Genomic DNA, 25,650 nt, shown 5'->3' with positions numbered 1-25,650 from the left:
TCTTCTTCTTCTTCTTCTTCTTCTTCTTCTTCTTCTTCTTCTTCTTCTTCTTCTTCTTCTTCTTCTTCTCCTTCTTCTTCTTCTTTTCTTTTTCTTTCCGAGACAGGGTCTTTCTTGTGTAGCCCTAGTCAGCCTGGCACGCACTATATAGACCAGGCTGGCCTTGGGCTCATAGCAATCTTCCTGCCTCAGCCTCCTGAGTCCTGGGATTATGAGTGTATATCACCACATTTGGCTTTTCAATATTCATTCTCCTCCTCTGACCAGGGTATCCCTACATACATAGGCTGGCTTCAGACTTTTTTTAGGCAACTTATTTACAACGATTTTTCCTGACCAGACCCAGGCCCCTTTCCTTTTAAACACTTTTAGTAAACTATAAATAATGGTTTAATCTGACATATATAAATAGTCCTATGGGAGTTTACACCCCCCCCCCTTTGACAAGGCTCCAGGGAACTTGCTATGTAAACCAGGCTGATATCAAACTCACAGAGATCCATCAACTTCTGCCTCTTGAGCACTGGGATTACAGGCGTGAACCACACAGTTCTGGAAGTTCACTTCGTATGTAGATGGTCTGTCATGTTATTTGATGGAATCCCTGCCCTTGTGTCTACTTGGCATCTTAGTATGTATGTCCCATGAAGCTATCTTTGTTTAACAAGTACTGAGTAAATGCTTGTTGAAAGGAGGGAAATAAAGAAAATATGTTTAGAGTAAGTGTCAGTGCAGTGCTGTCCTTTTTGGCCTCAAGGCTCAGAAGAAGTGGAAAGACTGTAAGAGCCAGAGCTGGGGGGTGGCACTGCAGCAAATCCGTGTCTCCTGTACAGGACAGGGCTGCTGTACTCCTGAACCAAAGCAGCTGTGGTTACCTGCCCAAGACCAAGGCAGTCAACATTCCAGCATGGGAGGGGGTGGCTCAGAAGCCCCTTCCTCTAACTGGAGCCCTGAGGTAGCTGATGCCCTGTGGGGAAGGGAGAGATGGTTTTTTAAGGGTGTGGCCTGTGGTAGGTGGACCAAACTCCACTAGATGGCACCACATCTGGGAGTATGTGGTCAGCACCAATTGGGCTTAGTGAATTATTTAAGAAAGGGAGAATTGCACAGTTGGGAGGGGTGGGGAGGTGGAGGGTGAATATAGTCAAAAGACATTAAATTCTCAAGAAATTAATAAAAATGTTGCATTTAAAGAAAAGAAAATGTATTCAGAACATACAGGTGTGTTCTAAATCAGTGTGTATGTCACTTTACAATAAGTGAAAGTACCAGAATTCTGTGAGACTAAAATCTAACTTCTAAAGTGCATCTAAGTTTGAGTGTGTGAGAGGACAATTTGCAGGAGTTGTTTCTCTCCTTCTACCATGTGGGTCCTAGGGAGTCCCAGGGACTGAACTCGGCTAGTCAGGCCTGGCTAACAAGCACCTTTACCTACTGAGACATTGTCTGGTCCATTCTGTCCTTTTTACTCTTATGTGTAAAGAGTAAAAGAGTGTCCTTTTTACTCTTATGTCCTTTTTACTCTTGTGAGTGTTTTGCTTCTATGTATATCTGAACCACATACTTGCAGAGGCTTGGAGAGGGTGTCAGATTCCTTGCAACTAGAGTTACAGATAGTTGTGAGCCCCCACATGGGTGCTAAGAATTCAGCCCTGATCCTCTGGAAGAGCAGCCAATGCTCTTAACCACCAAGCCCCCATTCTGTCTTTAAGGATAATAATCAGATGCTGAGAAGGAAAAAAGAAGCATGGTTCTTGCTGGCAATTGCAACACACCTGGTTTTCCTTGGGTAGTGCGCTGTGCCAGGGTGTGTGTGGTGAGTCTGCCATATGCCGCTTACCTGATCAGAGCACACAGTGTTCATCCCTGGCATCTGCAGAGAGCTCATCTGCATCTGGCCCATCATCGGACTCATGCTCTGGACATTTGCGCTTCCACCCGCCATGGACACGGTGATGCTCATGTTGTTGAACGCTGGCTGCGCAGGTGCAGGCTGGCTTGGCACAGCCTGACTGAACACGCTGTTAACTCAAAACAATCCACATCACATGCACTGCTCATGAACATGGGGTTAAGGGGGCTAGATTCTGTTTCTCATTAGACAGCAATCCAAATAAAATATTTTGCATTTTTAATACATGTAAGGCTGTATCTTATGTTAGAGCAGGTAAGTACATTCTGAATTCTTTCTGCTCAATGGGCTTAATAATGGCAATGTATCAAGTCAAGTTCCCTCTTCAGGAGTGAACATACATAAATTTCACATCTTTTCCAGGAAGCAACATATAAGGGCAGCTATGTTTTACAGAGGACTTTTTTACTGACTCCCTTCCTTCTTCATGGTCAGGTTTTAGACTGTTACTATTCCAAAGATCTCAAATGTAAAATAAGTTTGTTTTAGTAGTTAAAATAATTTGGAATAAATTCCAAGTAAATTCAAATTGGAGCTTTATATTTGAACCCTGAAAATTCTCAATGACATAAATGTATACTTCTAAAAGAAAATGATGTGAAGTTTGTCTTTTATAATATCTAAAAATACCTAATATTTTGATTATTACTCAATTGTTATTTCTGGTGAAACTGATTCCCAAAGCAATTTCCCCCATTGTTACTTATTTATTCCTTGTTAGCTTTCAAGTGGTAAGTAGGACATTGTGACATTTATAGCTTCAGTCCATTAAGGAAATCATACTAAAACTGACAAGCCAAGAAAAAAATCTATTCATCACGGCTGAAAAAAAGTAGCAATTTCCTCCCCAAGTTAATTGTGAAACACTGAAAATTATATGCCTCAGAAACGGTCAATAATGCATCTATGAACCTTTAATGTCTGCACAGTGTGTATGCTTGTTAGGCAGTGTTCCCACAACTTAAGGGACTAAATACGTCTATTAATCTATGTTCGCTTTCTAACGAGAACATCTCGCCTCAGAGAGATTCATTTGTCAGTCAGCACGCTAGTCATCCCTGTGGGGATGCAAAGCTCTGCACGTTAACATGTGAGGAAGTTCCGAGAACTGCAGGGATGTCATACTGAGGACAGCTTAGGCCTTAATTTTCTTTCAGATTTCTACATGGAACTATATTAGCTCAGGTTCCTTCAGCCTGCTGTTAATTGCATTTTACTTTTTTCTGCCTTCTTCAAAGGAAGAAGACAGAACCCTCTCTGGCCTTAATTACTGTTCTAGGTCAGTTAGGCGCACTGGCACCTGAAGTCTAATTCTCATTGAACCCTCATGGGGATGATCACTGTTTGCTTAAGCAGCACTACCTATTTGTCAACCCTTAAAGACAGGAAAGAGGGAAAAAACTGAAGACACTGGTCCAGAGGGTTTCCACAGACAGCAAAGGTTAGTAACAAGTAAAGAGGTCCTTGTTTAGGTAAGTCTGAGAAAGGACAAGGGTGGTTTTTACAGGGGTTTTAAGCACTGGAACTCTCTGCACAGATGAGTGTTATATGCAGACAGTCTACTTCAAGGACATACAGATTGGCTGGAACTGTTAGATTCTAACATCCTGCCTTGGGAGTCTGGGCATTTCTCTGGCTATAGCTGAGACAGGAGGCTACAGGACAAAGTGATGATATTTGGCCATACAGTGTGTTAAATGCAGTAAGCAAGTGGGGGGCAATGACATAATTTGTTGGTTTGTTTGATGTGAGATGTGAAAAACAAAAAGTTTTTCTTCTGAACAACTAGGAGAATGGAGTTGTCATGTGTTAAGATGGAGAAAAGTAGAGGCAGGGCAGGTTTTAGGAAGAGTACCAGTTTAGTTTTGTCATGTCAGCTTTGTGATGTCTTTAGACTTCTAAGTGTGGATATACAGTATGGTTGGTGTTCAGGAGATGTGTGGGTTAGAGATTAAAACTTGAAAGTAATAAGCATAAGCATACAGACATCTGCCACAGTAAGTGTAGAAAGAGAGGGAGGGGGTGAATGAAGAAATGACTGTGCATGTCTTTATAGGTGTATGTGAAGCCTGGAGTGGACTATCACCTGCTAAGGGGCTATTATCGATTTCCCTTGGAGCAGGATCTCTCACAAGCCTGAAGCTCACCAATTAAACTAGCATGGCTTGTCAGAGAGCTCCAGGGATCCTCTAGTCTTGGATTATAAACTCATGTCACCATGCCTGACATTTTCATGTGGTTTCTGGAGTTCACACTTGGGTCCTTGAGTTTACAAGGCAAGTACTTCACTAAGACATCCCTCTAGCCTCAACACTCCCCCCCCCCTCTTTTTCCAACAGGGTATCATGCAGCTTAGCCTGGCCTTGTAACTTACTAGATCATGAAAGACAACCCTAAACTCCTAATCCTCCTGTTTCCACTTCCCAAGTGCTGAGATTACAGGTTTGCCTTAAGATGTGGATGTTACAGCCAAGAGAACAAGTAGTTATGAGAATGAGGTTCATCTTAGGACCATCTGGGCTTGCGTGGAGGCCAAGAAGACAACCCGCTAGCAAATGATGGTCTTCAGCAAAAGAGACTAAAAAGTAGGAGGAAAGTCACCAAGAGCAAGAGAGTAAGGAAAAGGTTCCAAAACAAAAGAAGAAAGAACTTTTAAAAAAAAATGGCAAATATGTCAAATGCTACTGACAAAGACTGCACCTGGCATTATAGAGGACACTAACTATCTTGGCAGGAACATTTTTGGTGGTAAAGATGTGCCTGACTGGCTCGACAGGGCATGGGCAGAGGTGAACAGAACACAGTCTTTTGAGGAATTAAATTGCAAGGTGGAACAGAAACAAGTTAGTAAGGCCTGTCAGCATGGCTTTCCCTGCTGTTCTTCCTTTCCTTTCCACCCTTTTCTCTCTGTCCTTTCTTCTTCATCCCACTCTCTGCCTTCATTTCTCTTTCTAGGGGCTCCATCTCACGGCTTTGTATGTGCTAAGAACGAACTCCACTGCTGAGCTATTGCTAGCCGTAGTCGTAGTTAAATGAAATACACAGGTGCCTAGTATGGAGCAGTCATCACAGGGTTTCGCTGGAGAATTGCTGTGTCTGAGTACAGCAGAGAGAGAGCTGGGCAAAGGAGCTGCCTACAAGGGTGTGATGGCAGTGGACTCAGGAAGCTGGGATTAGAACACATGAAGAAGCTTAATTATTTTGGCATGTTTCAGAGATGGTTCCACTCTTATTCACTTCACACACAGTCCTTACTGAGAGCTACACAGTTCTCTTACAAAAGATTTCCTCTCTCACCTTTCGGTGAACTTTAAGAGAATATGGTTTTATGTTTTCAACTTTAACTGCCTTACTTATTATGTTGTCAGACTAAATGGCTTCCCTGTCATCAGAACCAAGACACAACCAAATTAAAATCCTTATAAAATCAAGTGATGTGTGAAAAGTTCAACATTCAGAATTAAAATAATAAAAAACTTCAGTGAGGTAATTTTATAAGCTAAATGGGTAAGCTGAGGCCACTAAAACCCCAGACATGAAAGGCAGGTGAGGCGGAATGACTCAAGAAGCCTCAAGATTGGTGGGTGTCATATGAGAGCTTTCAGACAGTCTCAGTAGAGGGCGGTTGTGTGTCCCTCTGCACAAATGAACTCCAGCATTTAATTGGTGTGGCCTTAAGAAATTACCTACTCTATTTTCAATAAAAAGATTTTCTTACAATCATGGTTTACGGAGAATTTATTTTGATCAATGGATACCAAGTTTAATCTTGTTCTGTACCTACTGAGATAATAAAATATTTCCCTTTGCAAAAACTGCATCTACTTCTATATCTGTCCTAGAAAAGCTGCTACTGATGGGCAAGGGTCACACCCCTCAAGTTTGTGAGGGCCAGGATAAAAAGGGCAGAGGCCACTAGACCCATACAACTTTGCCTAAATGACGAATTGATCCTTTAAGCACTTAATTCTGTTTTCCTTTACTGATAACAAAACTCCGTTCCTTCTTCCACACAAATGGCAGTAACTGGTCTCTCTGGACTGTGAACACAATCACCTTAAGGACATATGGCTGCTCTTTCGAGTACAGAGCATAGGCATTCTCATACAGAAAAACTATCCCCTTACTTGTTGTTTCCCATTGTTCCTTGTTGCCAGGCCTTCATGTCTGGTGACTGGTACCCAGAAGTGGGTGGAGTTTGTTGAAGCAGAGAGCTCTGAGGAGGAGGGATTGGCATAGGCACCATGGAGCTCCCAGGGCTTAGAGATGGGGCAAAGTTGGCTTCACCTTGGGGAACCAGTCCTGAAAATTGACACACATTAATGGATGTAAATATAGTATAAATGTATCAACATCATAAAATAACAACAACAATAAAAAAGCACCTGCTATAATTTATTTAGAAATGTCTTCTTTAACAGACCAAAATTAAGGAGAAGTGGTCTCTTAAAACATGGCAGGAAATCTTAGTACAAGCAGATAAACCAGCATGAAGTTTGGAAGAAGTGCTTTTAGTAGCTGAGATAGAGACTTTTACAACAGGACTCTATTTGATCTTCTTCTGTTCTTCTTCTTTTTTTTTGCTAATAAAAATTTCCAAGTTCAAAAAGAATGAACATACATAATAGATTACTTGTCTGATAAAAATAACTCGAGAAAGGAAAAATAATTAGAGAAGAAAAACCTATTTGTGAAATGCAAAATCATCAGAATGAAATGCAAAAAATCGTGTTAGTGTAGCTTTAAAAGTTATTGGCCATTTCTTCCTAGGCTTCTCTGTGTACTCTGCTTCCCTGCCCCCTCTTCAAAAAAAGCTTTATTTATAGACATGAAAGTCACCCATGGTGTCCATACAGCTCAATTCCCTCAGTGAACGTGCAGAGTTGTGCAACCATTATCACAACGTGGCTGAGGCGTCTGTCTCACACCTGAGCCCCTATGTCTGCTTGTAATGGACAATCCCTGTTCTCACACAAACACAGGTCTGCACTGTGTCTCCATAGAAAATTGTTTTGCGTTTGTTTTTGAGAAAAGGTCTGAAGAATTCCAGGCTGGCCTTGAACTTGTTACAAAGTCCAAATGACGCTGAACTTCTGACCTTCTTGTTTTTACCTCCTGAATTGCAGAGATTATAAGAGTGTATGCCACTATGACAGCTGGGGATGAAACCCAGGGCCCATGCATGCTAGGCAAACATTTTTCCAGTGGATCTAAGTCTGCAGACTTCACAGTGATATCATAATATAAATCATATCTGGTCGTTTGTGTCTGCTTCTTTCACTTAGCATAGCACTTTTGGGATTCAATCATTTTGGTAGCATCTGTCAGCTCAGTGTTCATTTCTTTTCAAGTTTAGAAACATGCTTATTAACAGACATCAATATAACTATGTTAAAAAGCAACTGATATAAAAAGTTTATTTACAGACTTCTCATTTTGATATACATATATACATACATACATACAAATATACCACTATGTGGAAGGGTATGTGTGTAATCTTTGAAGTTAGGTAGTTATCTAATTTTATCTTTTCTATACAAAACTGTCTTGGTTACTCTAGGTCCTTTAAGTTTCCATATACATTAGAATTATAATGTATAATTTGTCAATTTTGCTAAAAAAAAAAACATGTTGAAATTTTGGATTTCAATGAATTACAGGATCAATTTCAAATGAATTATCAGGATTCTTTTTTTATTCTGATTAAAAAAAACATTCTGAGAATTTTATTTATTCTTTTTATGTGCATGGATGTTTTGCTTCAATGTCTGTGTACCACATGTATGCAATGCTCATGGAGGCCAGAAGAGGGCGTTGGATCCCAGGAACTAGAGATACAGACATTCCTGGGTGCTAGGAATCAAACCTGGGTCCTCAGGAAGAATAGCCAGGTGCTCTTAACTACTGAGCCATCTTTCCAGCCCTTATCACCCTTGGGTTATTGAGACAAGGCCTCTCTATGTAGTCCTGGATCTGTCCTGGAACTAAACAAGTAGGCCAGGCTGGCCTTGAACTCACTGAGATCTACCTGTTTCTGCCTCTCAAGTGTTGGGGTTAAGGCCTGCCCTACTTCCCCTGCTTTCATCTTGCTATTTCAGTCTCCACTGTTGCTCTCTTCTGTAATTTTTAATCAGCTGCTCGGCACATCTATTGTAGTTTTTACCTACGCTCTTCTCTGTTTGATTTCTACTTCCATTTAACATGCTCAAGCTCCCTTCTAACTTACTGAACACACAGAATACATTCATAGGTTCTAATTCCTTAAAGTCCCTATATTTGAATACTACTTTAAAGTTCCTATCTTACTCTACCATCAGTGTAGTTTTTATTAGTGTGTATGAATTATATAAACGATAGGTTTGACCATGACATTTTACATAGACATGTCGTATACTTTGATTATATTCACCTCTTCATTATTCCCTTTTGTCCCCTTTGTCTTCTCAAATAGTCTGGGTTGGATTTGATCGGCTAATTTTCTCACCATTACAAGCTACATTTCCTGTGTTTTTGCCTGCCTGCTGGTTTTAAAAGCCAAACTTCAGATTCTCTGAATTTTACCTTTTTAAGAGCTGTATTTTGTTTTTTTAAAGACAAGTATTTCTTAAGTATCTCTGAGCTTATTATTATCTGGACTTTGTTTAGGTTATATGGAAACTTTAGCTGTTTAGGGTCTTGTACCTAGAGAAATCAAGAACAAGATTTGGGTTGAGACTTATATTACCCCACTACTGAGGCAAAGCAATATTATGCTTGATACCCATGAATGATGAGGTTTTCCAGGCTGGTTAGAAGAGCAAGTGGCCCCACGTGAACTCAGAATACTATTCCTGCTAGTCTCCAGGTTACTGCTCTGGCCCTGCGTTGTGGGCTCATGCATGCATGCAGGCTGAGGCCTGAGGCAGGACCCCCTGTCTGAGTGGATCCCCAGCTTCCTCTGGAGAGCTGTCTTCTCACACTGGGCCCTCTAGACCACTGTCCCGGCTTTCCCAGCCTCTCATGCTAGACTCTGATCTGTAGCACTGTCTGCCAATCCCTACAACTGATGTTTCCTGTTCTTTGTCTGATACTGTTTCTTTCATGTGGAAGAATAAATATGGCCACTGTCACTCTATCTTAGGCTAAAGCAGAAGTGTTTCTTTTCATGTTTTTGTTATGCTAGTACTATTTCCTTTTTCCCTAAGAAATTGTATCTCAAAGCTGAAGGCTTTTAAAGACAGATAAAGTTATAAACGTCTAGAAGAAAAGAATAAGCAGTTGATAATTTAGTATAATTCTTTTATGTATTCCCCAGAAAGTCATGTATATTCTTAAAAAACACTTTTATTTTATGTGTTTATGTGAGTATCTACAAGCATGTATATGCACCATGAGGGTGGAAGAGAATGTCAGATCTCCCGGAGCTGCCACGTGGGTCCTGAAAGCTGAACCCAGGTCCTCCTCTCACGTAGTGAATGTTCAGCCCTCTCACGCGCAATGGGACCTGCTGCTTTCCTGTCTCACTATACGGCAGCACAGCACGCCGCAGTGTTCTGATGTCTCTGCAAAAACAACTGCAAATCCCTGTACGGGATACACTGCTGTGATCTGTCACTGATAACAGCTTTTCTATCTTTTTGTGTGATTAATCTGTCCAGAGATGTACTTAATTTATTCACTTTGTTTTTTTTACAGACTATAATTTAAAAAATACTTTAAGTTTTCTATGAAAGCTATAATTTGTGTTGTTTCCAAATTTCTTTCACTTAATGCTAACCTATTTAAAAACATATAAATAAAGCTATGTATTTTTTTTATCTATATGTATGTTTCTTCTATATGTAACTTACACTCTGATAAATAACTTAGATTATATGGAGAAACTTTCTTTCATTTATGATTCTTGAGGTTACATTTTTGGTTTTGACATAATTTTCACTTTTATGAATTCCACATTTACATTTTTTTGCTTGTAGTCTTAAAATATTTGTGTTTGCTGTATTGTTGACTTTCTATGTGATGAAATAATTTGAGAGAAAAGGTATCTCTTGGAGGAGAAAAGATATACTGTTCTGGATAATAATTTATAGACTTAAGATGAGGAAATAGGAAAACCAAACACATTACAATATTCTCTCTCTCTAATGTATCCCAGACTGCCTTTGTAAGGGACAGGTGGCTCAGGATGACCTTGACCTTCTGGTCTTGCTTCCAGTTCCCAAGTTCTATGACTACAGGTATGTACCACCATGCATGGTTTATATAATACTAGCGCCTCAAATATCCTATTACCAACTGCGCTAAATCCTCAGCCCCCATTATCATGCTTGTTGATGTTTCTACTCAGTGTGTATTTTTTAGAATGTTTGCCTTTGTTTTTGTTGTTTTAGTGTTGGCCTTTTAATTTTATTTTATTACCTAAAGTATTTAAAAAGATTTTTTTTTTATGTTTATGAGTGTATGAGTGTTTGCCTGCATGCATGTATATATATGATGTGTGTTCCTGGTGCCAGTGGGGTCCAGAAGAGGGCACTGGATCCCCTGGAACTGGTGTTTATAAGCCAGCATAGGTGCTGGGAACCAAACCTGGGTCATCCAGAAGAGCAGCCAGTGCTCTTAACCACTGGGCTATCTCTCTAGGTCTGTCCCCAGTTTTAAAATAATTTTAAAAGAGTAATTTTAAAAATATCTTTCAAGTTAAAAGCAAAACTGAATGGAAGGAACAGAACCCCTTCAACTCTCTGCCATTTCACATGTCTTCAGCTTCTCCTAGCATGGGACATTGCTTACAGCTGACTGACCTACACTGACATCATTATTTAACCAGAGTCCAGCAGAAAGAAGCCACTGACAAGGAATTCGAGGCAGGCAGGGTTGTAGCTCTGGTCTCAGTGTGTCAGCTTTACTGGCAACAGATATAGAAGCATAAAACTAACACAGGTGAAAAGCCCTTATATTTGTGCTTCCTTAACATACAATAACTTTTTTTTTGCCTTTCATCCCAGCACCCTCTTCCTCCCTTGCTCTTTTGCCCTGTCCTCCTCCTGCTGTTTCCTGTTATCCTTTACTCCTGTCTTTCTTTTCTTGAGGGATCTGAAAAAGGCTGAGCTTTCCTGGAACTTGGATTAACACCAACTTCAGACTTGGTTTCAAAGCTTTGTGAGCTGACTGCTTCACGCTGGGACGCTTTTATAATCTAGAGAGCAGAAATGAAAAACTTGCATCAGGAAACACTGCTATTCAATGGAAAGTAACAAATTTACAGTATTTGTAGCAGCAGCTCACTGGAGCTGAGAACTTGGCCATTCATCTCAGTTTGTGAACTGAGAAAGCTACCCTCCTTGTAGCACCCACCTTCTGGGTTTTGCTTGTATTGTGAATGTTGACTTTACAAAGAAAAACTACTTTTTGTAAAAGAATTTGTTGTTGTTGTTCTTGTTTTTTTTTTTTTTTTCTGGTTAATTACAAAAGCTGGCCTGGAAGAAAGAAAAATGTAGGTACTAGATAGAGTACCAATGCTGGGGCACATGGCCTGCCCATATCCGCCAGCTGCCTTTTCATGGGATTCATTTCTAGGCTTTAAAATCCATGTTTAGTTCATTTATATAATCAAGGGTTTTTTTTTTCAGGAATTGGTTATTAATTTTGCATAAATATGATTAAAACATGATAGATTAATCAAGCATATATTATTATCACTGCCTTTAAGAATCTCAAAGTGATAAAAAAAAAATAAAAAGGATTATTATCTAGGATAAAGAGAGTGGAAAACAGTAAAAACAAAAGATTAAAAAAAACCCCAAAACTTCTATAAATCAGAATATTCACTATGGAGGAAGTCATAACTTATTTAGCAAAAAAGTGATATCATCAATAAGAGGTCTGAGCTGCTTTGTAAATGTTGATTATCCTTTTATAAACTATTAATGTAAAATCATCCAATGACTTTGACTTAATGCACTGCAACCTGCTACCTGAAAGGGCTTCATTTAAGTAGATTTCATAGGGATTCAGGAGAGAAAAATAAATGAATCTGTTTTGTAAATAAAATGTTAAAAGTTTTTGAGTCAGAAATCATCAAAAATCCCCTTATTCATAACCTCAGCAACCAAGCTGAGAAAAGCCTTGAAGCACTCAGCCCTTCAGTGGTATCCGGGGCTGGCCTCCTGAGTCCACCACTGACATCTTTCCTCATCGGCACATGCCCGAAACCAGGAACCATGCAAAGCAGGATGGCATCTACATTATGCTAGAAGAGTAACATGCGCACTGCGTACCTGATCCCGGGTACTGGAAGACATTCTGCTGCATCTGAGGATTGATGCCAGTGCCAAACTGTCCTCCCATGTTTCCTGCCATGCCTCTGTTCACCATGCTGCCTCGGGTGGCCAAGGACGCCTCAGGATTTGCTGCCAGTTGAGAGAAAGGGCTGGTAGAAGCAGGCGGGGTTCCTGGGTTTGTACCATAGTTTGGTGGGTAGGGGAACTGCTGTGGAGCACCCTGAGGAAGACGGGGGTTCCCCATTTGAACTGGGAGTCCAGATGAAGGGGGGATGTTGTTCCCGAAGCTTTGGTGCCTCATGAGCATGGCTCTTTGCTGCTGTATAATTTGCCTCTGTCGATGCTGCTGACTGTACAACTCCCGCTGGCGCTGTGCCAACATCTGAGCGTTCAGGGGTGGCTACAAAGAAGGAAAAATATCTTACTTAATAAAATGATTACTTATTATAATCACCTACCTATTCTGGGATGCTTATAGGATAAAGCCTGTTATCTTGGTGCAAAATAAAATGTAGCAACCATCATGCTACAAGGGAAACGAAAATGGAGGATTCCTTAAGTAAAATCATAGGGGGAAAATAAATCAAGAATATTCTATTTTTTAAAATATTTATTTATTTACATAAATGCGTGTGTACCACATGCATGAAGGAGCCTGCTATGGTCAGAAAAGGGTGTCAGATCACCTGGAACTGGAGTTACAGGTGGTTGTGAGCCGCCATGTGGCAGCTGGGAACTAAACCTGGGTCCTCTGCAAGTGTGCTCTTAACTGCTGAGCCAGCTCTCCAGCCCCTGAGTATATTTTATAGGGCACAAAGTAGCTAAACAAATGCTAAGATAGTATCTATTAGCTGTTTAAACACAAATTCAAAAATCAATGTCAAGAAGAACTATATAAGAAAACTTAAAGTGGGCTTGATGAGGTCCTTCTAATGTAGTTAGACTTCCATTGCTAATGCACGTCTGTTTCTCTACAGAGAGGCAGTCTTCTCCCTTCCTTACTGTGCTGCACACTGTTTAAATGAATAAAGTATGATTAAAAGTGATGCTGATTTTCTTCATTTTTATTTCATGTATTTCTCAAATTATCTATGATAAATAGGTATTACCTTTATGCTTAGGAAAACTTATAAAGGCCATTAAAAAGGGAAAACTACAAATTGGGAGGTTCAATGCCTAACAAATTATCATTTAAAAAGAAAATAATTAACTATAAATAAGATCATCAGCAGAAGTAAATGGAAACAGCTATTTTATATCATTATGCAGTACAATAATACTCTAGGCATTATCATAAGTGGCTTAATAGCAACACAATTATAGATGAGGAAAGAGGTGGTGAAATTAGGCTGAAATCACATTTCAGTTTTCACATGAAAAGCAACATGGCATATCAATAAAGCTTTCTTCAAAAGCTGTCATTTCAGGATGAGGGTCTGAATGAAGCATATATATATAGCTCCCTTAAAATAAAATCTGCCAACTAGTATCGTCCACTTTGGAGAAAACTGAAATATGGTTCTCTGGCAGAGATCATGTGAATTGCTAAAGTGGGGTTTTGTTTCCTTACAACCTAATTATCGGATTCTATGTGGGATCTAACACTGAGGTTTGCAACTCAAAAGACCAAGAAACTCAAATTTGGACTCATGAAAAGGTTCATACTTGTTTTTTTAAAAATGTCCTCACCAACATTAGCCCTTTGATTAGTGGTAGCTTCCTATATTTGTCCCAAGTTTATCAAGGTCCAGTTCATGAAGAGATTTTCAAGATTTATTTTATTTTTAAAGATTCTTTATCTTTATTTTATGTTTGTGAGTGTTCTGCCTTCATGTATGTCTGTATACCATATGCAAGTAGTGACCACGGAGGCAAGAAGAGGGTGTCACATTCCCCTGGTACTGGAGTTATAGCCAATTGTGAGCTGCCATGTGGGTGCTGGGAACTGACCCTGGGTCCTCTGGAAGAGCAGCCAGTGCTCTTAACCACAAAGCCACTTCAATAGCCTCTTATTGCTTTTGTAAAAAGAAAGTTTATTTAGTTATGTATTTTATGTATATGGGTGTGCTTTGCATGCATGTTCAACTGCATGCCAGAAGAGGGCATTGGATCCCATTATAGATCAGACAGTTGCGAGGCACCTTGTGGGTTCTGGGAATTGAACTCAGGACCTCTGGAAGATCAGCCAGTACTCTTAACCACTGAACCATCTCTCTACCTCCATACCCTTATTGTTTTTAACTATGTACAGGTGTGTATAGCTTCACATGGTTATGTGCACATGAGTACAGGTACTTGTGGAGGCCAGAGGTATCAGGTCCCCTGGAACTGGAGTTAAGAGATGGTTTTGAGACACCTGGCCTAAACGCTGGGAATCAAACGAGGGTTTGAAAGAACAGCAAGGTGCTTTTATCTGCTAAGCCATTTCTCTGGCCCCATAAAGAGTTTTGTATGATTATGATTCTTCTTGATAATTCTTATCTCTCAAATATTTCTATCAACTTGGCTTAAGAAAACTTAAGTTGCTGAAGTAAAATATTAAAATATATATGGAAGTGAATATATAGATCCTGTTCAGAGGGCCATTCAGGTCTGTTGGTTTTGGAGGGTTGGGGTGTAGTACAGTTTTGCCACGTATCCCTGACTGGTCTTATACTTGGAATCCTTTTGTTTCAGCTTCCTAATTGCTGGGGTTACCACACCTGGATCCATCCTGTTCTTTTAAAAATGTTTATTGTATTATTGTGCACATATGCCATACTGCATATGGAGGGTTCAGAAGAAAACTTTGTGGAGTTGATTTTTCCTTCTGGAAAACTTAGTTGTCAGGCTGTGAGGGAAGTGTCTTTACTTTCTGTGCCATTTCATTGGCCCCCATCCAGTTATTATTATTATTATTATTTTAAAATTTGTTTGTGTTTTTCAAAACAGGGTTTCTCTTGAGTAGCCCTGGCTGTCCTGGACCACTTTTGTAAACAGGCTGGCCTCACTCTTATAGAGACCAGCCTGCCTCTGCCTCCCCATAGTTATTTTTAAGTGTAAAATTCTATGACTCTAGGTTTATAAAAAAGGATCTTTAAAATAAAAAAAAAAAAAAACACCTTAGAAAATGTTGTTGTTTAGGCTGACCAGGGTGCACAATTTTCTACTTGATCATCAGTATCATGAAACAATAACAAAAACAGTAAAATGAAAAGAATCTTGGGCTTTGGGTGAAGTACAAGAAAGAGCATCACAAGCAGGGTACTACCTCACTCTAGAGGCAATGTTGTACTCTGAACAACATTTAGGCTCAGCTCCAGGCTTTCCAGTAACACTCAAGTCAACACTAAGAAGCACTGCCTGAGCTGGACACGGTCTACCGATGCCCGGCTCCTGCTTTACCTGAGGTGTGATCTGCTGCTGCATGCCTGACCTCATGTTCATGCCAACAGGAGTAGTTGCTGCAAACTGGTTTAAGATAGCTTGTCGGTTTTGATGCATCAGCTAGGGAAAACGGAGACAAGGAAGGGTCACACTTCTACAGGCAAACATAGCATGGCACTATAAAGTAACACAAACTTTTCTGATTACTGAAAAGTTTTAGTAGTGTAGGTCTAGCAATAACTCCCATTCTATTTGCCAAAATGGCTAGAGACTCCCACTGTCTAACAGATGAGTGTTGCTTTCAGAACATTTAAAGGTTGCATATACACAGACACAACATTGGTGTGCTTCTGAAAGCATGTGAACAGTCACTTCAGGTAACTTGTATTAGAGGAAAAGAAACAGCTTTAGGTCTTATAATATCATGAACAAAAAGCAGGTACAAAGGGAGGAAAACCCCGCACAGGTCTAGGAGAAACGGAAAGTCAAGGCCCCTGGGCAGCCTGCTTACTTGCATCTTTAACTGTACATGGGGAAAATCCAACATGATAGCATTACCCAGAGGGGATTACATAAGAGACATAAAATGCTCTGAGAAAATGTATTATTTATTTAACTCAAAGAAGTAATCACTTTAGCCTCACACCTCCCAAACTGGTGTTCTAAAGAACACCATTCTGCAGAACATTCTTAGATGTGCCAGGAAAACAGCACGCTGTGCTGTAGGAAGTACTGGAGAGGAAGGTCACATAAGGTGAGACGTTTACTTACTGCGGTGATTTTATATGCCTTTAATTGCCAAAGCACATTGTGCATCTCCAAGAAGGGATACATTGCAATTTGTCCATCACACATATTTTTGTTAGTTGTATAGCTATCAATATTTATTTCTCAGAATAATCCATAGGACACTGGTTTGGAAGTTCAGGCTAGATCAGGCTGGTGTCACAGGGCAAGGCATTCCTTTACTTTACCTTATAACACTAAGGTACTCCTGGAAGATTTTATTGTAAATAATCTATAAATTAAATTTTTTTTTTAAATTTCTCAATATAATTTAGTAACAGTAACAATGAAATTAATACTACATTATTTTGCTATACTGAGGTCTCACTATGTTACCCAGACTGATTTCAAACGGTTGGGTGCCAATGATCCTCCTGCACTGGATTCCTGAGCAGTGGGGAATATAGGTATATGTCATGAAATTCAGTTCTATGCTACTTGATGTTCATATAATAGTTTATAACTTATAAGCTATACAAATGGATGACCACACGTATGTTTTATTGAACTATATGTAAGGAGAAAGCCTATTTGAGTTGGCAAGTGCTTCCCACTTTGAACAAGCATTCAGGATATGTAAAGGCAGCAGAGCTGCGGCATTCCGCTCTGTGGCATCTCATGTGTAATCTTTGCAGATACTCTGCTCAGCAGCCCTCTGCTACTTCTAGGACAACTGGAAGCAAATCCTGCTTTTTTTCCTGACCTGAATATGAAACAATTTTACTAACTCAGGAACCTGACTTCATTCCTTGTGGGGCCTTGCTTACTGAACCTTTAACTTCCTGTTGCATATCCTTAACTTCAGCTTGTAAATTGAGTACATAGCATCTCTCTACTCTTCTGACTTAGCACCCAGAACATACTGCTTGCAGTGTGAGTCAATGTTTCAGGCAGACAGTGAGTTTTGACTACTTAAGTTCCTTGCATGATTTACTTTTTGTATTTATTTACAGTACTTAAGAGTGCACCTCAGGGCTGGAGAGATGGCTCAGCAGTTAAGAGCACTGTCTCCTCTTCCTAGAGGTCCTGAGTTCAATTCCCAGCAACCACATGGTGGCTCACAACCATCTATACTGGAATCTGATACCCTCTTATGGCATGCAGGTGTATATTTGGATAGAGCACTCATCTACATAACAAATAAATAAATCTTTAAAAAAAAAGAGTGCACCCCAAGTGTGTCTAACTAAGATGCTCAGCATTACTATGCTTAGGTCCTTTCTGAGAGCGAACAGCAGGTCAGGTGTGATGATGCACCACCTGGAGTCTCAGTTCTTGGTAGGTTGAGGTGGGAGAGTTCCGAGTTTGAGGATAGCAGGAGTAGCAATATGGATTTTGTCGAAAGCTAACAAAACAAAAACAGAAACCACAAACATGCAGAGAATACCACTTCCACAACAACAACCAAGGAACCAGCAAGTCCAACAAGAAGTCCTCTATCTGCACTAGTTCCTTAGGAACATGACATTTTCCTTCCTCTATGTTTTATTTTATCCTAGCATTTAGATTCTTTCATTTCATCTCTCCTTGTCCTCTCTTTCACCACCACCCTCTATTTATAGATAGAAATACATTTACATTGTTTGTTGTACTCGCTGAATATAATTTTACAAAGCTAGTACTCATTAAATGCTACAATAAGCCAGGCGTTGTGCTGAAAGCTTTAATCCTCTCAGTTGCTCCATCTGTTTCTTTATGAGGTAGAGGAATTACCTGACTATTTCTGCATTCTGAATTGGTTATTCTTATAGCCCCTTGGCCACACTGCCCGTCCTTTTCTAGGATGTGTGGGCTGAAGACAGGGCCTTGAACATTCTGAAAATGCCTTCTACCACTGTCCTAGCTTTCTGATGCATCTTCTTATTTATTTTCCTTCCTGAATTAGTACAGCTCTAAACAATTTCTTCAAATGCTTTTCTAGAAACTCAAGGAAATATACAAGTACAGTTGAAAAATAATAACAAGCAAGTACAGCCCCAGTCATGAGTCTCAGGGACGGCATTTTATACCATCTGCCTCTGTGGTCTTTGATGATCACCTCCCTGTGTGTTGCTGATACAATCTTAAATATTTATAGCACGACACCGATTCATTTCCTGTCACACAGAGGTTTAAATCATGCACACATCCCAGGCCCTCCAATGTATATCCTTTCTGTCATTCATAATATCACTAGATTTCAAACTCAGCAAATTTAAATAGGATGAACTTTATTTGGTCTCAACAATCCAAATCTTATTCTATTCCAAATCTTATCTCTTATTCTACTTTATAAACGGTTACAGTTCTCTTTATCAATTTAGTAATTACATGATATCTAATCTAAAACTTGTTTGTATCTTAAAAACACAAAAACTATTGTTTTTAAGCTGTAGGTTTCAAAGTACTTTGCTACAGTCAGCATTCTTTAATAAAAGGGTCTCTTACTCCCATCGTAGCAGACACAAGATGGCTTTTGGAGTCTTGCACTAAGATCTGGAAGTGATCTGGACACTTTCACTGTAGTGACTGGGCTGTCTCAGAATACTCTGGCACAAACCTTGGGGACAAATGAACTGCAGAGGACAGCACTCACCTGCTGCTGGCCCTGGAGCCGCTGTTGCAGCTGAAGCCGAAGCTGGTTGGGTGCGGCTGGAGGTCTGTTTAGAGTCTGGCGGGGCTGCATGCCCATGCTGGGTGAAAAGGTACCTCGTGGAGGTGTGACTTGAACTGGCATAGTACCCATTGATGGCTTCTGTCTGACCATGCCTTGGAAAGGGCCAGGGAGGCTGGTGGTAGGAGAAGGAGACGAGTATGGCTGGGGATAGAGGGTGGGCCTTTCTTCCATCATCAAAGGTGGTGTTGCTTGCTGTGGTGGAAACCTCTCAGATAATACATCTAATCCACCTCCCTGTTAGGAAAGAAGCCAAAATAGTTTATAAACAAAGTTCTGGCAACAAATAAGATGTGTGTCTATGTAAGTCTGCATGTGGGAGCAAGTTATCTCCAGAAAGTCTCAGAACACATTCATTCTGCATTCATGCTCTTCACAAGGAACTACTGCCATAAAAATCATGCTGGTCACTCAGGCAAGGCCTGAACAAGCACCTGGACAAGCTTGTCGATCCCCAGCGCTCTGTCTAGCTCAGCCAGCTCCGTTTCATCTTTGCCACTGAGGAAGGACACGAGTTGTTCCAGAAGGGCCTTCTCATCGTTTCTTCCTTCTACTGTTGTTGGTGGACAGAGGAGCTCATCTAACTGTGAGCTAATACATTGGCTAAGGGAGAAGATGAGAAAGGCAGGGGAAAGTGATTCAACCTGAAGAATGCAAACACATACACATACACACATATAGGCACAGATCTGGTTTTAGAAAGTTGTGTTACGATGTTGGCAATGACTTCCAGTGCAATGAAATGCTCTATAATTAGTGTACAGAGATCCAAAGAACATGCTTTTGGATGTATGTGCATGTGTGTAAGTGTGGGCACGGGTGTACACTCCCATATGTGCACATGCGGAAGCCAGAGGTTGGTGTTAGATGCCCTAGATATGCCCTCCTCTATAGCCCTTCCCTTTACTTTCTTTAGACGGTCTCTCACTGAATCTGGAGCTCCTCAGTTAGCTAGACTGGTTGGCCAGTAAGTGTCTGAGTGCCTGTCATCTCTGCCTCCCACAGCTGGAATTATGTTTTTCAGATTTACTTGTGTGTGTGCGCGCGTGTGGGTCACAGGGTGACACTGGGTATCTTCCACAACCATCACTTCATCGTATTTTTCTGAGACAGAGTATCTCACTGAACCTGGACCTTGGCTAGACTGGCTAGCCAGCAAGCCTGAGGTAGCCTCCCACCTCTGCTTCCTCAGCACTAGGATTACAGGCAAAGCTATGCCTAGATTTCTTCATCTCTCCTTTCCTTCCCTCCCTCCCTCTCTACCTTCCCTCCCTTCCTTCCTCTCTCTTTCTTTCTCTTCTTTCTGTCTCTCCTTTCCTTCCTTCCTCCCTCCTTCCCTTCTTTTCTCCCCCCTTTCTCCTTTCTTTTTTTCTTTCGTGTGGGTTTTGGGATTCAAATTCGGGTTTTCATGCTTATGTAGCAGCACTTTACCCAGTGAGCCATCTTGCCAGACCTTTAGATATTCTTTTTTTATTTATTGTATGGGTACCATTAATTACTATGACCGAATCATAATCAAAACAGCACATTTATTTTATGCTTTCAAAGATGAATAAATTATCTTGATAATATAAAGTGACTATTATATACAAAAGAAACTAACAGCCAACCCCCCCAAACCCAAATTTCTCATTGATTCATGAAGACAACATGTAGTGTAACCCAAACTGACATTAACTGATGTACCAAAATTACATATATAGAAAATAAAAATTATTATTACATGAGTAATATGCAAAGAGTTATTCTTCCGGGAAAAGAAAAGGGAAAACAGTTCAGAAAATGTTCTAAATACATTTATTTTTCCTTTGATTGCAAGATATGAGATGTAGTCTCTGTGGTGAAATGCAGATGCCTGTGTAAATTAAGAAATTTAACTCCAATGAGAAAGGAACACTGAGCAGATATATTTTCTTTCCCTACATATTCTTGCTCCAAAGACAAATGATAGACAAAATAAACCACAGGTAAAAGTTTGGGGACAACATAATTGGTATTGTAAGGCCAGTTTATCCATGAAATACATAGAAGTCAAAGAAATGCAAGAGATGAAATGCAAACTGAGACTTGCATACCGTATCAGTCTTGTGGTGATGACAAAGTGTTCCTGCCTTGGGGTCAGATGGTAAATGCATCTGCTTGAGCTGCTTGACTGTGTCCTCCCATGCCCTCATTTAATTAAACATTCATGTCAATTCATAGCTCAAAAATGCTAGTGCAGACTGGAATCCAGTTTGGGGAGAGTAGTTCCCGGTTTAGAAGCTGATATCTGACAGTGTATAAAATACGAAGTCTCTTACTTACTCTTCTGGCTTATTCTGATTTATCGCCGTCACACTATTATTTGCCCATGGAATCTGATCACCTGATCCTGGTTGTCCAAACTGGTTATCGATTGCTTCTAATTCTAGTTCAGGCAATCCTGAGTGAAGAGAAAAAATACACTTGTCACAAAGGAGGACAAGGTAGCATTTCAGAAGTATCACAGTATATGGGAAAGTGGAATTTCCCTATAAAATATTATTCTTATGATATAAAGGGACCGTTTTCAGAAACTTTGCACATTGTCCACATATAATAAAAAGCAAATGAGAGAGTGAGAAAAGGTGTCTGCATCAAAACAGAATCTGCTGTTTCCTCTACACAGGCTGATGTCACTATAGGCAAATCAAGGACTTGGTCAGGAGTTTCTTGTTTGAAAGATAACATCATTTTGGTTAGCTGCTTTTTTCAGCCTGCACCATGAAATGAGTGCAACAATCAAAAGACAAAATACATCTACCAAAGGCAAGAGGAGACACTGAAAGGCACTGTAGCTTGAGGCTATTCAGCAAGTAGGCAGAGCTCTGAGAGGACAGACATATAACAGCAGCCAACTCACGCTTATGACACAGATGAAAAACAGGCTGGATTACATTTTGGAATGGAAGAGCACAATACATGCATTTTAGAAAGATTATCTATAGTAGCTTAAAAAATGATTTTATGAGTACGGATGTTTTGCCTGCAAGTATTTCTGTGTACCACGTATTTAGTGCCTGAAGAGGCCAGAAGAGGGCATCAGATCCTATGGAACTGGGGTTAGAGATGATTGTGAGCCACCACGTGGGTGCTGGGAACTAAACTCAGCAGTGCTCTAGCCAGGAGTTACAGACATCTGTGAGCTGTCACGTGGGTGCTGGGAATCACACCTGTGGGAACAGCCTATGATCTTAACCACCTCATTTTTTTTTTTTAAGATAGTACTCACTGAATTTGCTAGACTGGCTGTCCCACAACCTTCTGGGATTCTCTTCTTCTCTTCCTGGTCCCAGATCTGGGCTCACAGACACACCCGATATACATGACCATATCCTCTTGTTTGCACAGTGAGCTCTCTATCTATTGAGCCACTTCTCCAGCCTAATGATGAGTTTTTAAAAATGACTTATTTTTACGTATATGAGTGTTTTGTCTGCATATCTGCATTATGTCCTAGGGGATGGTTTGAGCAAGAATGGCCCACATAGGCTTCTATGTTAGTAGAACTGTTTGGGAAGGGCTAGGAGGGGAGGTATTGTTAGAGAAGGTTTCAAAACGGTCGGTCCCCTGCTTCGCCCCCTCCTCCTGCTTCTTTCTCTGCCTATTGCATACATAGTAGAATGTACAGCTCTCAGCTAGTGCTCCAGTGCCACGACTGCTTCCTGCCAGGACGGTCCCAATCTCACCTTCTACAGCTGTAAATTAAATGCTTTCTTCTATAAGATTTGCCTCAGTCATGGTGTTCTGCACAGCATAGAATAGTGACTAAGATAAGATGTTAGACTATGTGCCTGGTGCCATTGGAGGCCTGACAAGGATGCCATATCGTCTAGAACTAGAGTTACTTAGGGTTGTGAGCTGACATGTAGGTGCTAGGAATCGAGCCTGGGTCTTTTAGAAGAGCAACAAGTGCTCTTAACCACTGAGCCAACTGTGCAGCTTGACATTTACTTTATTTAAACACAGGCGACTACAACTTTTAATGGACATCAAGTTCTGTAGGATCTTGAAAGAGAAAACAATGACGAGAAAGCCATCACCGCCTTCTACCACTGTCTAAATCAGGAAGGCGGCCACAGTTTTCCTAAGACTGCCTTTCTGCTCTCCTCTACCTCTAATAAATATAGCCTAGAAAAAGTTAAATCACACTTTGTTTTGAGAAAATGCACATGGCTGTGTACTATCATTGCCAAGCACTGCTGTAAGATAGTTTACTTAACACAATGTTAGGACACGCTATCTTCTTTTGCTAGTCTTTATGGAAAATGCTAAGAGAATAAGTTAAATAAAATATCTTTAAAACATAGCTAGACATGGTGGCATACGCCTATAATCTTAGTATTGAGAAGCTAAGGAAGGGAGTTCTAGAGTTGGAGGCCAGCCTGCCTTATCTCAAATTAAACAAAAGTAAAACCCAAGAAGAAACAAAGAGAATAAGATTCATGTGTTGAGTCTGATGTCTAGGCAAACATAATAAAACCAAACAACAATAAAACCTACAACCAAAACCACTCTGATTCACTTAATAGTTTTGTTTATATGGGTTGCATGATTAAAAAAAAAAAAGTTAGTCTTACCCAGGGCCACTTCAGTTCTTATACTTCTTTCAAAAACTTCCTTTTTATAGAAAATCTGAGTTATTCATTAGAAGCCAGGAAATACACAAACTTTCTCTGTTTCATGGGGTAGGGTGATCCCTATTTTTAGTCATGCTTCTTTTCTCACCACAAACACGAATGAGTGCATGTTCTGTGTGTGTGTGTAAAATAGGAAAAAGGTTATTTTTGGAGAGAGGCAGCTAAAGCAGAGTTAAAAAGGAGCCCCTAGAAAGCATTTACATATACATATGCTGTTCTTTCAGATGATGGTTTGTTACACTGTTCATGACTCCTGGGCTCAAGTCATCCAGGCATGACTCCACCATCAGCTCAATATTACATTTCATCAAATCTAGCCAAAGAGAAACTCTGTATCTCCATTAGCTACAATGAATCAAAAAAAAAAAAAAAAGGTTATTAAATAATTTGAAAACTTTCCACATAGCAAGGAGAAGGCATCGCCTTTCAGGAGGTGGCTTTTTGCCGAGTTACTACCTCCAGTGGCTGATCCAACAACTTCCAATTCTCACATTCACAGTTAATCTTCCTCAGCTGTTGAAAAGGAAACGACTGGCTTAGTTTGTGTTACATCTACATCTGGCAGTAACTGTGCATGGCAGTTAGAGTTGCCATGTTGTCTTTTAAACACTAAGTAGACAACAGGATGATTTCTTTAGTAAATAAAAGCTTCCAGAAATTAGAAGAGCCCAATAATCAAGTAGAAAAATGGTCAAGAAACTGAAGAGATCACATAAAATCACTGAAAATGGCCAACTTAACTGAGAGTAAAAGAAATACAATTTGAAATTACACTGTGAAAACAAAAATCCATTGTATTTACATAGACGAGAAAATACATAATTCAAAGTACTGAGAAAGATATACAGAAAGAGGAACATGGGTGGAATAATTTGTGAGAAAGATCATTTAGTACTACCTATGTATTCTTCCTTTGATCCAGACATTTATATTTAGAATTTATACTTCAGATATACACTCATAAATAATACCCATCTCTATATAAGGTTACTCATTATAGCTTTGAAATGTAAAAGATATTAATCACCAGTCAACTCTAAGAAACTCTAATCCTCATACAGATACAAGAAAGTGCAAATTATGAACAGCATGCCACCCAAGGAAAAGGGTCAATGTACATAGTATGATGCTTTTTTCAATATGTAGCTCAGGCTGGCTTTTAACTGGTGATCTTCCTGTTGTGTGTGTGTGTGTGTGTGTGTGTGTGTGTGTGTGTGTGTATGCTTAAGAGTGTACACACACAGATGAGAGATGTCTGTGCATGTCATGTAGGCATTACAAAGTTTTGTTAATATTGTTTTGCATTTATAAGTATGTGACTGTCCTAATTACTAAAACAAAATTTTAAAGCCCAAACTATGTGTAACCTCCAAAGCAAAAAAGTGAAATGAATCTTAAGTACTAAAAACTATTCCACTTGAAACTTCTTACTTTATAGTTATGTTTTTAATGTTCTACAAGTTAACAGGAGTTAAAAAATAACCACCAAGGAATGTATATGTTAAGGGAATGTAACCAGTCTGCAAGTCCTTTAAAATGGTTCTTCATAAGTAAACTTGATTTTAATTTTCAATAAAAGAAGTGATATTGGGGTGGCAAGATAGTAAAGGCACTTGCTATCAAGATCAAGGTGGACCTTCTGTCTTTACCTTGTACATCTGACCCTCCTGCTTCTACCTCCGTGGGATTATAAACATGTACCACCATGATCAGTGCTGCTAGAGACAGAACCCAGGACACTGTGCCTGCTAGACAGGCACTCTGCCAGCTGAGATACATGCCCATTTATCATTACATGTATGCACTCTCTACCTTACCCCCTTATTTATTTGAATACTGCAAACCTTTCTTACAAGCCTAAGATCTGGGGAAACCTCTGACCCTACCGAAAGCATTAACACCCACGGACAGTATGGCACGTTGCTCTTTTAAAGATCCCATTGAAAATAATAAACACGGCATTCCTAGGCTTAGTTTCACTACGAAGGGAGAGAAACCCCCGCACAGCTCGCT

At 40.0% G+C, this 25,650-nt stretch overlaps 1 protein-coding gene across 9 annotated transcripts in view; it reads right to left on the bottom strand.

The window, feature by feature from the left end:
* Positions 1-25,650, bottom strand: part of Ncoa1 (nuclear receptor coactivator 1) — a 228,032-nt gene that overhangs the window by 11,249 nt on the left and 191,133 nt on the right. For all 9 annotated transcript variants that reach the window (XM_055626162.1, XM_055626146.1, XM_055626187.1 and 6 more), the window contains 7 exons: positions 21,284-21,401; positions 19,414-19,582; positions 18,902-19,216; positions 15,559-15,660; positions 12,172-12,574; positions 6,040-6,214; positions 1,841-2,021 (listed from right to left, as the gene is read on the bottom strand). In XM_055626162.1, coding sequence (XP_055482137.1) covers positions 1,841-2,021; positions 6,040-6,214; positions 12,172-12,574; positions 15,559-15,660; positions 18,902-19,216; positions 19,414-19,582; positions 21,284-21,401 — 1,463 coding nt within the window. The remainder of the gene's footprint in view (positions 1-1,840; positions 2,022-6,039; positions 6,215-12,171; positions 12,575-15,558; positions 15,661-18,901; positions 19,217-19,413; positions 19,583-21,283; positions 21,402-25,650) is intronic.

This window comes from Psammomys obesus, unplaced genomic scaffold (genome assembly GCF_907164565.1).
Source record: "Psammomys obesus unplaced genomic scaffold, mPsaObe1.curated_primary_1811, whole genome shotgun sequence".
NCBI lineage: Eukaryota > Metazoa > Chordata > Mammalia > Rodentia > Muridae > Psammomys > Psammomys obesus.
The sequence above is the reverse complement of the archived record's forward strand: the minus strand, read 5'-3'. Positions and strand labels throughout refer to the sequence as shown.